At 41.8% G+C, this 13,981-nt stretch overlaps 1 protein-coding gene across 5 annotated transcripts in view; it reads left to right on the forward strand.

Annotated features, from left to right (window-relative positions):
- Positions 1 to 13,981, forward strand: part of casz1 (castor zinc finger 1) — a 102,482-nt gene that overhangs the window by 62,118 nt on the left and 26,383 nt on the right. For 3 of the 5 annotated variants that reach the window (XM_007246784.4, XM_007246783.3, XM_007246787.3), the window contains exons 3-6: positions 2,633 to 3,503; positions 5,868 to 5,933; positions 9,338 to 9,428; positions 13,475 to 13,639. In XM_007246784.4, the coding sequence (XP_007246846.3) occupies positions 2,633 to 3,503; positions 5,868 to 5,933; positions 9,338 to 9,428; positions 13,475 to 13,639 (1,193 nt within the window). The remainder of the gene's footprint in view (positions 1 to 2,632; positions 3,504 to 5,867; positions 5,934 to 9,337; positions 9,429 to 13,474; positions 13,640 to 13,981) is intronic. The other 2 variants (XM_007246786.3, XM_007246785.3) reach the window with 2 other exon arrangements.

The raw sequence follows: 13,981 nt of genomic DNA on the forward strand, positions 1-13,981 counted from the left end.
TGGGAGAGATGATTTTAGAAGTTGAGAATGAGGTGGGCTGGTGGTCATCCAGTTTCCTGGCCTCACTCTGGTCACTGAATACAATCAAATCCTAGCAGTTCTAGTCCAAAATCTAGTAGACAGTTTTCCTGGACAATAGATACAGTTAAAAAAAAACTTTATTAAACTTTTCTTAATACCCCTTGATTTCAGAAGAAACTATGCAGATGTACAAATACTTTTGGTGATATGGGTTATTAAAGATGCAGCTAATATTGCTAAAAATATTAATCAGATCAGCTAACACTTTTTTACAATAGGTTCTGCTAAAATTGTAATATAGATTTGATTGGCATATTGGGCTTGTTAATACAGGTTAATCAAATGTTTTACAATAATGGTTATAAAGGGGTTCATCATGAAAGAAAAAATTACATAGTTGTAAGGTTTGCTAATGTAGGTTTTATTACAGATTCTGCTAAAATGCTGATAATAGATATCATTTGAGTAGCACAATACAGTAGAGCATAGTTGTTAGGCCTGGTAATTCAGGTTGTGCAAAATATGCTGTATATCTTTGAATGCTAACAATCATGTAGCATTTAAATACCAAAAGGCATTCAATGCATATTTAAAAAAAAGAGCATACTGGGCCTGGTTATATAGATTTTACCAAAGATTGGACAATTTGAGTGGCACAATGCAAAGAGCATAGCTGTCGTGCATGCTACTGCCGGTCGTATACAATTTGCATTTACTTATGCTATTAATAATATAACAAAATTCATTTAAAATAAAGAATTTAAAAGGAGCATAGCTGTTGTTGATTATACTGTAAGTTCTGCTAAAAATGTCAATAATAGATACCATTATTAGCTAAAATACTCTTTATAGGTATATATATTTAATTCTAATAATAGATAGCTGTATTGCTGCAGAATGCAAAAACCCAGCTGTTGGTCTTGCTAATTTAGATTTGACTAAAGATGTCGCTAATATTGCTAATAGCAGATAGCGTTTAAGAGGCATCAGGGGATTTCAGAAGAAAAGCAGAGGGACTTTCCCCACTATTTGAAAGCGTATGGGTGGAATAGGCCCAGAGACATGAGTGACTTTGATTGGTGTCCTTGGAAAGTGTTCAGGGATAGAGATTAAAGGCCCTGTCCTTACTTTAAAGCTGTGTAAAATCGCATGAACCAACATGACACCCTCTAAGCAGTCATGACCTATACCAAACGTTGCAGTCTCTGCTCTGGATTCCAGATTTATGAGTGAAACCAAGCTCTCGCAGAATCAAGTTCTCAAAGCTGTGTGTGCAGCAAACACTCTCGGCAGTATGAAAAGATAATTATAGTGTTGTTATTATTACTTCACTTTTTACAGAACAGATTAATAACAAGAGTTGTTTTTTACCTGTCTGCCTAAAGTAAATTTTTATCATTAAACAATCTATGAAATGGTCTATATTCTATAATTATTAATTTAAAAAAATTTTTTAAAATATTATATAAATAGAAACTGTGTTCAAACAGTGCTAACCACATGTGCAGAAGGGTATAAACCAACACAAATGTGTCCTTTAAGCCATGTAGCCAAAACAATGGAGCAGGTGTTTCCTCTAAAATACCTCTAAAGTACATTTCTCTTCAATTTTTCATGATCCTTCACTCAGCCCGATCACCTTTCATTGTAATGTGCCACGGTGAGGAGCAACCCCGATGCTGTGATGGAAATTTGGGGATTATTTTACATGCTGAGAAGGAGATGTGAAATGCGGGGGGAGCGACCGATTTAGCAATAACACAGACATACGAGACCAAAGCTGAAATATTTTGGTATTAATTACCAAGGCCATGGCTTACGTTACCTCCGACTGTCCTGCGTTTGCCCAGCGATGAAAAAAGCAATCAAATAAATGAAGAAAAGGTCTGGAGCAGGGCTGGCAGCAGGCCAGGAGAGAGTGGGAGAGGCCAGGAGTCCCAGGAGTGTATCTGACACCGGGGTGAAGTTGTCATCTAGAGCGGAGTGCATGCATCAAGCCAGCTCTACTGATAGACACACTGGCACAAGTTGAGATTTTTCACAGTCATTTGCATGCGCAAACGCTGTAAAGCGAGTGTTCATATCCTCTTACACTGCTTTTGTGGGTCCATCTGTTTAATGCACCCTCTAAAACACCGCCGACACGATTTTAGTAAAGGCTGGTTAAGCAGCGCGGCATTTTCCCTGCTTTCAGACCAAAGAATTTCTTCCACCCCGTCTCCCTGACCCCGCTGCCCAACCTGGATGAAAGTTAATGGGCCAGAATTAATCTCTACATAATGCAATTAAACTATACATTTACTGCGTTTTTGCCCCGTCCTTGGGGAGGACAGTGTGTTTTAATGGACTTTTAAAAGAAAAGTGAACTTTTAGTGCTCAAATGAGTGGAAAACTTTTAATTGTCCACCAATGAAGCATTTCCACCCTATTTAACAAACATATGGTGGATAGAATAGTATTGTCACAGCCGAACATTGTATCATTTAATGTAATAGAATGGCTTAGCTGCATATACTGCTATGAATGTAGATAAAGTACCATTTCCTTTATTATGAATAAAAATGAATTACGATCAATTAACCCTTATAACTTTGTTCATTCCACTCTGTAGGTGAGGCCTCTGCTCTGCGTGACTATGCAGCCAACACCATGAACGAGTTTCTCCACATGTTTGGTTACGATGACCAGCAAGTGCGTGATGAGCTGGCCAAGAAGATCAGCTTCGAGAAGCTAAAAGCCTCTACCTCAGACCCCTCGTCCTTGAGCAGCGAGGAGGCCACACGTCGGGCCCGTTTCTCCAAGTACGAGGAGTACATCCGCAAGCTGAAGGCCGGAGAGACCCTACCCTGGCCCATCCACTCCAAGCCTGAGGAGCTCAACTCAAAGCTAGCCCAAGAAAAGAGCTCCACACTCATTCAGCCCTCCACCGGCCTGCCGGGGGCCGAAGGTCAGATGTTTTCTGGCGGAATGGAGCCCAAGCCAGCGCAGGTCAGTGCCACCCCTGGTACCCCCTCCCATAACCTGGCCTCCCGGGCTTCCAAATACGACTTCTTCATCCAGAAGCTGAAGATGGGCGAAAGCCTGAGGCAACAAAATGGCAATGCCTACAAGAGGCCTTCCAAGTATGACCTGGAAAACGTCAAGTACCTGCACCTCTTCAAGCCAGGAGAGGGCAACCCTGACATGGGTGGGGCCATAGCCTTCAAGACAGGTAAAGTGGGCCGGCCTTCAAAATACGACATCCGTAACATCCAGAAGCTCATCCCAAGCAAGGGCGACCCTCCTATGATGCCGGGTGTTCTCTCGTCCACACCGGCCACCCCAGGCACTCCCATGATTCCTACTGCTGCATCTGCTGGAGGTGTAGGGCCTCCATGCTTACCTGTGGACCAGGTTAGCCACCTGAGTTTCAACCCTGACTTTATGAAGTCCAGCTTCTCCAAGACTGACTCCATCACTACTGGAACCGTCTCCTCAGTCAAGTAAGAGTCACAGCACTGAAATATGTACATTTCCACACTAGACCATTCTGCTCGTGAAACATTCCCTCAATTCTCTCAATTCTCTGGTTTGACACTTCCTTTCAAGGGGTTAATCAGCCCACCATGTGTGCGTTCTGTATGAAGCTTACTGGCTCCATATGTTAACGTGATTGTGCAAATTAATCAAGGATTTAATTTTCAGTTGCCCACTGAACGTTTTGCTCTTAAACCGGCTCTACTTGATCACCAGCGGCACAGCGGCCCCCACCACAGGCCTGGCACTGATATATGGCCGGCTCTTTCCCTCACTGAATGAATTACCCATTAAGGCGTAGAAGTCTATGTTTAGATCATGAGTTGGATACCTCGTAGTTAGATATATTATTACTAAAAACTGTGTCGCTATGGGACGTAAATGAATACATTTTAGCTGCATAGTCTCATTTTTCACTGGTCAGTTTTCCCAGAATGCTACGTTTTTTGCTCTCTTTTCTCAAGCCCTCAGAGAGACTAACCACTACATAATACAAATGTGAAAGCACACCGAGTGTTTCCTAGCAGCTTGTGGATCCCTTAGTTCCTCTTTTAGCTCTTTTACTGTGAAAAAGTGTGGTTTAATTACTGTGAGAATCAGCAACTGCTTAGTGTAGTACTTTAAAGCAAGATTATGGGGATGTTCTGTATTACCTTAATCTAAAGGCATAAAGTACTTAATCTAAAGGCATTTCAGCTCTGCTCCCAGCCATATACACACTTGCTAATATATGCAAACATAAGCTTACTAAAATATTTGTATTTCTTATGGAACACAGCTTTCATAAGGTCACATTACACCAACATAATCATTTCATGACAAGTGGTATAAAGCTGCATTTACATTTAGTCTTATTCATGCAAACATTGCTGTTACTGTAAATAACAATAAGGCAGAATATTGCATGATTGCATTTTTTAGAATAACTTTTAGTTCTTGTTTGGGTGATTTTCAATCCTTTTTTTCTTGTGGAAGGGTCAAGTTTTTTATAATGTCTTTTTGCACTGCCTGTAAAAGTTTAGTTCTGTGGACTCTGAGGACCATGTGCAAAACCTTTATCTTTACATTTGCTCATTAAGGCAAAAAATTCTATCTAGCTCGTTTAGTTTAACTTTATCAGTCCTCATTAAAGGTCTGCACAGGATTTTTTTTTAATATTGCGCCCATCCACAAGTTTATTTTTTACTAAACTCAAAAAAAGAATTTCAATATAGAACATTTATTTCAGCCTACTATGCTTTGCTGCAGACAGCACAGTATGACGTAAACATCCTGTATAAATATATACCTACATATAAAAAAGATAACTGACCGTCTATAGACCTCAATCCACAGGATCCACATAATGTTACTTATAACATCAAGAGTGTATATACATTGCTCTAAACATATGATGCTGATGTGGTGAGGACACATGAACTATTTTTTTTGTGGTGACTCTTCCATTAAGCTTTCTTAGACTTCTGAGTTTACCTAAATGCTGTGCTGAGTTCTAAGTTCTAGGCAGCTGCTCAGAGAAGCCCAGGGCTGCTGATTGTTGTGAAAGCTGTAAAACTTGCATCACCCAACCTTCCTATTGATTATTGGAAACCGGCTAAATATTTTAATAACTTTTTCAAGACACTTCAATTCTATTTTTGTTTTAAAATTGTATCAAATAAAATATTAGTTAATTTTCCTTTATTTAAAACAGTGATTGAAATTATAACCAGGGAGCCGACACTTTTACATGTTGCTGTATATTCACAGCAGAATGGTCCACTGTCCAACTACCCCCACATTATTAACTTTAGACCCATGTGGACCTGCTCATTTTGGCACAAGTTCATAGCATTTTTGTGGAAAACCTGCTGCATGCAGAACCGACAAATCAGCAGCCCCTGTTCAGCCACTGAAACAAGATGCCATAAGAGCTTTAGTCATCCTTCAAATTGCAGCCAATCGAGGGAAAAAAAACACACACGCACAGGCGCACAAATGCATTCGCACACACACAAACACATATGGCCGTTGTCTGACTCTGCTCATCACTTCATCTTTCCATTTGCGGGCTCTCAAAAAACTCACATGAATCATTTATGCCTTCAGAAACATATTTTTCCCTCTCTGCTTTCATTTTTGGTAGGCCATGCATCAAGGTGGGCTTGTGCTCTTCTGCTCCTGATGCATTCGCGAATCAAACCGCTGTTCCACCCAAGAAAATGTTTATTGATAGCTCAAACTTTGAAATGGCTTGTAAGTGAATATTGTGTCAGTTTGTTATTATTAACGACGGCCGGCGTCGTCATTAATCGTGCCGCTTTCCGCTTTTTTTGTGTGTGCTGCGACAGGAATGGCCTTCCTCCGGAGAAACCTGTGACAGAGGACGTCAACGTCTACCAGAAATATATCGCCAGGTACGCAAATATCCATCCTCCCAAAAACATGTGGAGCCACATTTTTCTTTTTCCTTTTTTTTTATTTATTTTTCTTTTTTCTCTCTAATTGAAGCTATCTTTTATGCCTTAATAAAGTTGGATATGTATTGACAAAAATAAGTTTTATACCCAGACAATAAATTACTTCGCGAGTGAGCAGAGATTTTATGAACTAAGGAAGATTAATTGAATTAAAGGAAAGCGAGTGAGTAATTTCTTCAGCAGTGCAACCGTATTCCCTGCCAGCGCCGCCCGCGCCTCCTGCGCTCTATGTATACTGATGGCTAAGTCTGTGAAATCTAAAGCAAACATCGAGAAATGTTTGTAAATACATTTCGCACATTAGCTGCTCTTCATAAGCCTAAGTCTGCCGTGTTCACACATACACATTTGCATGCACACACTCACATACACACACACTCATATACACACACTTACACACAGCTGTGCCCTCTTCAGCGCAGCAGTGCTTGTATGAAAACTAGCAGCTCAGATAACATTTTTTTTTTTTTTTTTCATTTTCAATATCTTCCTCGCAAATGAAGACACTGAATCAACTAAATGACAGCCACTCACAAATCCAGGCAAGGCATAGAGATAGATTCAGTGCACTGTCGCCGTGTGCGTGCATTTGTATCGGCCCCTGTGTTCATTTTGTCAAGACACTGGGAAGGTGATTATTATTTGTTTATTTATTCTTTTTTTTTTTTTTTTTTTAAAGGAGGGGTAAAAAAAACTGCATTTGAAAAAGGCAAAGAGGCAAAGAGGCTGTGGCGTAAATGATTAGTCTCCCAAGCCGTAACATGAAGGCCACAAATCAAAGCCCCGGCGCTAACAGACACACACACACATACACACACACTTACTCGCGCGCACGCACAAAAAACCCTCCTTGGACTGATTACATTTTGCAAGAAGATTTAATTAAGGAATTTTTAATGAGGCTTCTGCTGGCACTGCCAAGAACTGTTTTGATATTTGCACTGCATAATGCATAAAATTTGTCTAAACATCTCGGCAGTTGATGCGCGGGGAGGCAGCAGATAAGCCCAGATACAGTTTCAATTTCCGTGTTGGGGAAAATAAGAAAGGGAAGAGAGGCGGAGAAAAAAGGAAAATGAGGACTCATAAAAAGGGCAAATGCGACCTGGTACATCTTGGTGGAGGGTGGTGGTGCTGGGGGGAGGTTGTTTGTGGTGCTGGAAGGGTGGAGGAGGAGGAGGGGTGTGTTTGTGGTGCTTGGGGGGGTAGGTTGGAAGGGGATAGGAGGAGGATCATCACTGCCTTCCCCGCTAATGAGAGCACACTCATGCTAAAAAGCAGCTTTGTAAACTTGTCTACACCCACCTTCCCCCCTTGCAAAAGGGGAAAAAGTTCTTTATCTCCGCACTCCGCCGCAGTTTGATGTTTAAAGAGCTTCCCTGGTAGTGTTTAGTCGCAGTTTTGCCTCTTAAATGCTTTCATGCACCCACCATTGCTCTGCACTTTGATCAGCGTGTCTCTATTGTAACGGGAGATGTGCGGCAATCTCTGTATCGTGGCGATATTAATATTTAATCTGCTGCTGAATAGCAGCGGCCCATTAGCCCCCTGACGCGGCAAGTGGGAATTGTCCAGAGGCAAAGTGATACAGCTGGGTGATGAGCAGGGGGGTGGGCTGCCCAATGTACACAGGGCCAAGTAAGTATGAGTGTGGTGTGCTCGAGGGGTGGGTAGTTTTAAATTTCAAAATTGTTTGGTTTTGTGAGCGTTTCTATATATATATATATATATATATATATATATATATATATATATATATATATATATATATACATAGTAAGGAAACTAGAAAACAGCAAATCCATTATGTTTTTACACTGTAGAATGAAGAAAATCATAGGGTGAGATGGTAATCAGATTTTTAAATCTTCCATTTCTTATAAAACAAAATCCACTGCTCCACAGCTCAGTGCTGGGAAGCTTTATACCCCTCTAGCTATTCCACAACTGGCGTTAGGCATGATGGCAATAGTTGTCCAATAGGTCTATCTGATCATAACTTTGCTGCGGGGACAGGACAAGCTGTGTTTGTGGGCATTTGCACATCTGTGTCAGCAATGGGCATCTTAGCCTAGTAGCTAACTGTATTTATTAAGAGTGTCCACAAATATTTGGACATATTGGGTCAATTTTCCAGACTGGGACTTCACAGCCATTGACTGGGCTTAATTCTCTTTGGAACAAATTGACCCATAGCATAGCAGTAGCAGTATTTTGACTATGGGCTGGAGAGTGAGCAGCATAGGAATGAATAGAGCTTGAACATGTTTGTATTTATTTTATTAAAGAGAGTAAAATCAGCTCTTATACTACGATACAGGCCCTTTAAGAATCATCCAACAGCACCTGAAGCCCTCCGCACCCCTCAAGCCTTCCGCACTGCCGCCGACCGCTAAAAGGTAGTGGATTTGCCATTCAGTTAGCTTAATGAACTCAGCAGTGTGATCTGTAAAAGCAGCCTTGGGATAATCCAGGGCTCGGAGGGGCGCGCGAGGAAAAAATTCTATTACTTAGCCTTTTTCTCTCTACTTCAGCAGATGGTGCTCTTGGCAGCAGCAGTGCAAATGTTTATTTGTGTGTTTTGAGCTGTAATTGGAGGTTTTTAACAGTCATCATCGTCAGGGTTATAATCAGCCTGTAAACACTCAGGAAATGGGCCTCTTTAAAGCAGTGCCAATCTGCAGCAGGCTGGGCCAGTCAGACACACACACGAGAGTGAAGAGGGGGGGAAATAACACACAGGCACACTCAAACCTTTCTATTAGGCCTAACCTTTCCCTGATTAAAGCACAGCCTGTTAACCTGGAGTGCCGAGCGCTGATTTGGCAGGGTTTAAAGCGCGGGCAAATGAGTGAATTACGTCTGGGGTTACAGTTTAATAAGAGTCTACCTACTGCTTCTGAAGCCAATGGAACTAATTTGGTGGAGATTGCTGTGACTGAAGTGTGAATTGTAATCACATGGTTGTGGAAGCGTGGGCAGGTATGAGATCACGTTTTCTCTACATGTTTGTAGTCGCCTGTAATGGCTCTGTGCTCCGTGAAGATGATTCTGTCACTGTGAGGGTGTTTATCAGTGGAGGATAAAAGGCTAAATTGCCCTTTAAAGCTTGGCCCCGTGCTCGCAGAGGTCACGTTCCGCTTCCTCCCGAGAAGTGGCTGAAAGTCACTCATTCAGAAGATTTGGTAAAGGTTATGTTTTTAATTGCACATAAAAGCTTTTCTTCTTTTTTTCTGAAGCAGCAGTAATCATTTCCTCGCTGTGCAGGTGTTGACGTCTTCTTCTGCTTTACTGCAGAAGTATCATCCTAACAAATGTGTGGTGATTGTGTTTGCTGACAGGTTCTCCGGGAGCCAGCACTGTGGACATGTGCATTGTGCCTACCAGTACAGGGAGCATTACCACTGCATGGATCCTGAATGTAACTACCAGGTGAGTTCTGTTGCTGTGGATAGAGCACCTTTTAAAGGTTTGGAAACAATAAGCAATTAACTAAAAAAACTGAAACAAAACTATAGTCCTACATAAGGAATAATATAAAAAAGCCTATGCATAGTATGCCCTTATGATGTAAGAAATCACACTTAAACATTTCAGGTATTTACCCACTTTGGTCTGACTTAAAAAGGTGGGATAGATATGTGGGGCCTTCTGCAGTGAATGTGATTGGGATTTGGGAATTCGTTGTCTGTTAGCACAGAAGGTTAAATACCAGCACTTCAGAAATAAGGTTAGATGAGACAATACAAATGTATTGTTCCATCCATCTGGCACTCACTATAAGACTTCACTCAAACTCCAATAATTTACACCTTGCCATGAGCACACTGGTCAGTGTTCCCCACTCTACATCATCACCAACTCCCTAACTCAACTCTAACAAAGTTATTGAATAGAGCAACATCAATCCAGAGAACACAGTTCCACAGTTCCACTGCTCCATACTGTAAGGATGGGGAGCTTTATATACCCCTCTTTAGCCCAAGATTGGCATTAGGCATGGTACCAATAGGTTCATGTTTATCTGCTCTAGAGAGTCCTCTATATGGTGTGTGTGCTTTGAACATCTGTGTTAGCAATGGGTGCATCCTAAAATAGGTAAACACATTAATTAAAAGTGGTGTCCACCAACATTCAAACATAAAGCATATGACCATGAAACGGCTAACCATTAATGAAAAGTAGTTGGCATCATGTTAGCATGGTGTTTCTCTTTGTACCAGTTAGCTTGTATGAATTGCTTCAAATTTGTAGTTAGTAATAGAGGCACACTTTGATTCAACAGCTCCTCAGCCCTCTCCTCGGCCCGACAGCTTGATAAATGAGATAATGCTGCCCCGAATAATGTCGTAGTCTAACAGCCATGGTTGAGCGCCTCCAAACAGCCGTCCCTCATGGCTTAAAAAGGCGTCGGAGAAAACAAGCAAAGTGCTTTCTGGAGACTCGGCTGATGGGAGGACGAGTCCATAACTCAGGAACTCTTCTTCGGGATAGGAAGTGTCACGGCTCTTTTTTTCGTCGCTCACCTACTGCCTGCTGAAGAGTGGACAATAAAACAGTGGGCGGAGGTGATTTGACTGCGATGTTGCTTTACAGTAGGTTACGACTGAAGCGAGGCGATCTCTTAATGGGTTAAATCCAAGTGTACTGATTGTGGTTCTGAATACTTTGCTGAATGACGTTTGAGTTCATTTAAAGCAGCAGTCCCTGTTTTTTTTACTTAAAATAAAAGCAGTAGTATTGTTAAATTGGAAGAGGACAAAATCGTCTACTTAATTGTATTAGTGTTCACAATCATCCCTGCAACACCTAATTTATTTATTTAAAAACAGAGTTGTCTGGTAGGATGTAAAATTCACAATATAAAAAAAAACATAATACATTTACATTAACCTGCAGTAAACCTGCAAAAAAAAAAAAAAAACTCTTCTGCATTCTCAGTACAATTACACATTCTCATCAGAGAGGTCACTAAATCCCCCCAGGTCACCCCAAATCTTCAAAACCTATGGACTTTTGCTTTAAGTGCGCGTCTGTTTTTTCTTATAGTAAATATCTCAGAAAGACGGTTCCTGTAGGGCTATCTTTTTTTCTTGAGGGCATCTGCTATTACTCTGGGACCACTGCTAATCCCCTTTCATATTATTAATCTGATCCATGTCCCGAGAGTTGTCATGTCCCGTGCAGCGAAATCAGTATTAAGCAGATCAGGATGCTGCGGCTGCCACGAAGCTTCCCGCACATATGGTGGAAAAGAGCAGGCAAATGCAGGCAGATTTGTTGAAGACGTCAAAAATCCTTATGCAACCAAAAGCTGCTCAGTGCTCCTCCAGTCTGTGAAGATCTCGCCGGTTGTAATCTCCCTCTTCACTTCTAATCAACTGATTACATTTTTCAGTACAAACATGACTAAATCTTGTAAGTAGGCAAGGCAGCTGTTGCATGAAACGCATGCTTATTCAGCTTAGTGACTCGCTTCAGGCTCTGCGCACAGAACAATTCCTTCGACTACCTTTTTGGCACAGAATCGCATTTGGAAGGCACTCATTATTAGGACGATTTGATCAGGCTATCCCCCAAAGCTCTTATTGACTCAGCGACACACAAGCTCGGCTCCCAGATGCTGGCGTAGATGTTCCCAGCCTTGTAGAAAGGTGAGGCTCAGATGAGCAGGCTTTTGGAAGTGATAACTCATGAAATGTTACATGACACAGTGGTGGAATATTATCCCACTGCTGCCAGCCTCCGCCGTGACACCAGCCCTGCTTCTCCTTTCATGGCCTTGTGCTCATCCCACACGGTAGTGGGAATCCTAAAATAAATGTAGCAGGTCCTCACAACTCCTTATGACCACTCCGACTCAATCCGCAATCTCTACCTCACTCTGTTTACCGCTGTTCTCCTCACGGTCACGTAGCCTAGCCACGCCTAAACGGCAACTTATCGCGTTACTTGATGTACCTCAAGTACCTGCCACTCTCAAACGTTCTCCGCTGTCTTTGTCGAGCGCTAAGCCGAGGAAGCTGTTTTTATACCGTTCTCCTCGCCGAAATAGGAAAGAGGATATGACACAATGTCTCAATTGAGACGTGTATATTTCTTTCCCTGCATGTAAGATAAGCTTGACATATACTCAATTAGCTCGTGCCTTTTAGATGTTTCTGTCATATTTTTTTGGTCTCCTGTTGCACATTTGTGTAGAAATTATGGATTTAAGTCAGAACGGGCTCATTGATTTCAGCGTCTCTTGTTACAGTTCCTGTAACATCAGCTTAAGCCCAATTACTGCAGATTTGGTTGCGCTGCTTCTCTCTGGAGTCAGCTTTTTCCCCCCACATCCTTTTGTTTTTTTCTCCCCTCACCGCTGTGCAGTGTAGGAGGTTTTTCATTTTGAGGAGGGAATTTTAGCGCGTTTCCTTTTTATTACAGCCTAAACCCCGCACGAAAATCACGCTTTAATACTTTAATTAAAAACGGAATCATATCTCAGCCGGGGAATTGAAAAGGGAAACATTTTTGGTTGGCTTGCTTGTTTATTTGTTTGTTGTCTCTTTTTCCCTGCGCACGTTTGAGAAACCATCTGCACGGAACATCATTTTTCAGAAGCCGAGAACATCGGAACTGTGATCATGCATGTCAAGTGATCCGTCTTAATTAAAAAACAGAAAAAGTAATAAAGGTACAAGTCTGGGAACTCGGATGGGAGTATGGAGGCAGGCTGAGACTTAGAGCACAATTGACACTAGGGAGAATCAGTGTATCAGTAGAGGCTCTGAGGAGAGTTAGTGTGTATTTAGCGGCACTGGGTAGAGTCCGTGTGTATTTTGAGGCACTGGGGAGAGTCAGTGTGTATTTAAAAGCACTGGGGAGAGTCAGTGTGTATTTAAAAGCACTGGGGAGAGTCAGTGTGTGGAGAAGCAGCATCTCTTAGAGGCACTGTGGTGAGTCAATGTGTTTTGGAGGCACTAGGTATAGTCAGTGCGTTTGTCATTTTTTTAGTTGTGCTAGTTGTGTTTGTAGGCCCTGGGGAGAGTCAGTGTGTTAGGAGTCACTGGGGAGAGTCAGTGTGCTTCTCGGGTTTGTAGGTGTGCTAAAAGTGTGAGGAAACACACACATATATATATATATATTTTTTTATTATTATTATTTAATTCACACTATTATTAATAATATTACCCTAATCATTGTTAGTATGAGGTCAAATGCCAGATATCCCAATATGGGACCTCCTGCACTGACACATAACCCCCCCACACACACACACACTCACACCACCACCCCCATTTGCTGCCAGTTGGCTCTCGTGCTGTGCAGCTGTTGCCTGATTGATAAAATAACATGTTGCTAATTTCTTACAGTCTACAATACACCCACCCCCACACACACAAACACGCTCACTCACTCACACATATCACCACCTCTACCGCTGCCACTGCTCCTCAGTAACCTGTCGCTGTATGTTGCCGCTCTGTTGACAGAGATTCACGAGTAAACAGGATGTCATAAGGCACTACAACATGCACAAGAAGAGGGACAACTCCCTGCAGCATGGCTTCATGCGCTTCAGTCCACTGGATGACTGCAGCGTCTATTACCACGGCTGCCACCTCAACGGCAAGAGCACCCACTACCACTGCATGCAGGTAAACACCCGCGCTACTGTACACAAGCACCTTCACTCTAACACACGTCTACCTGTGAGCAGGAAATCAAACGCTTCAGGTGCTGTGAAGCAACATGATGTCTGTGGTCACCAACCACATGCTACACATACAGCAGGTAGAGGGGAGGTATTGGAAAGTGATTATTATTAGATACACCATAATACAGCTCTGGGGAAAATTAAGAGACCACTTAAGTTTCTAAATCAGTTTCTCTGATTTTGCTATTTATAGGTAAATGTAAAAGGTACATTGTTGTTTTAATTTAATTTAAATCATTTAATAAACTACTGATAACATTTCTCCCAAATTCCAAATAAAAAA

The sequence above is a fragment of the Astyanax mexicanus genome, chromosome 13, assembly GCF_023375975.1.
Source record: "Astyanax mexicanus isolate ESR-SI-001 chromosome 13, AstMex3_surface, whole genome shotgun sequence".
Lineage (NCBI taxonomy): Eukaryota > Metazoa > Chordata > Actinopteri > Characiformes > Acestrorhamphidae > Astyanax > Astyanax mexicanus.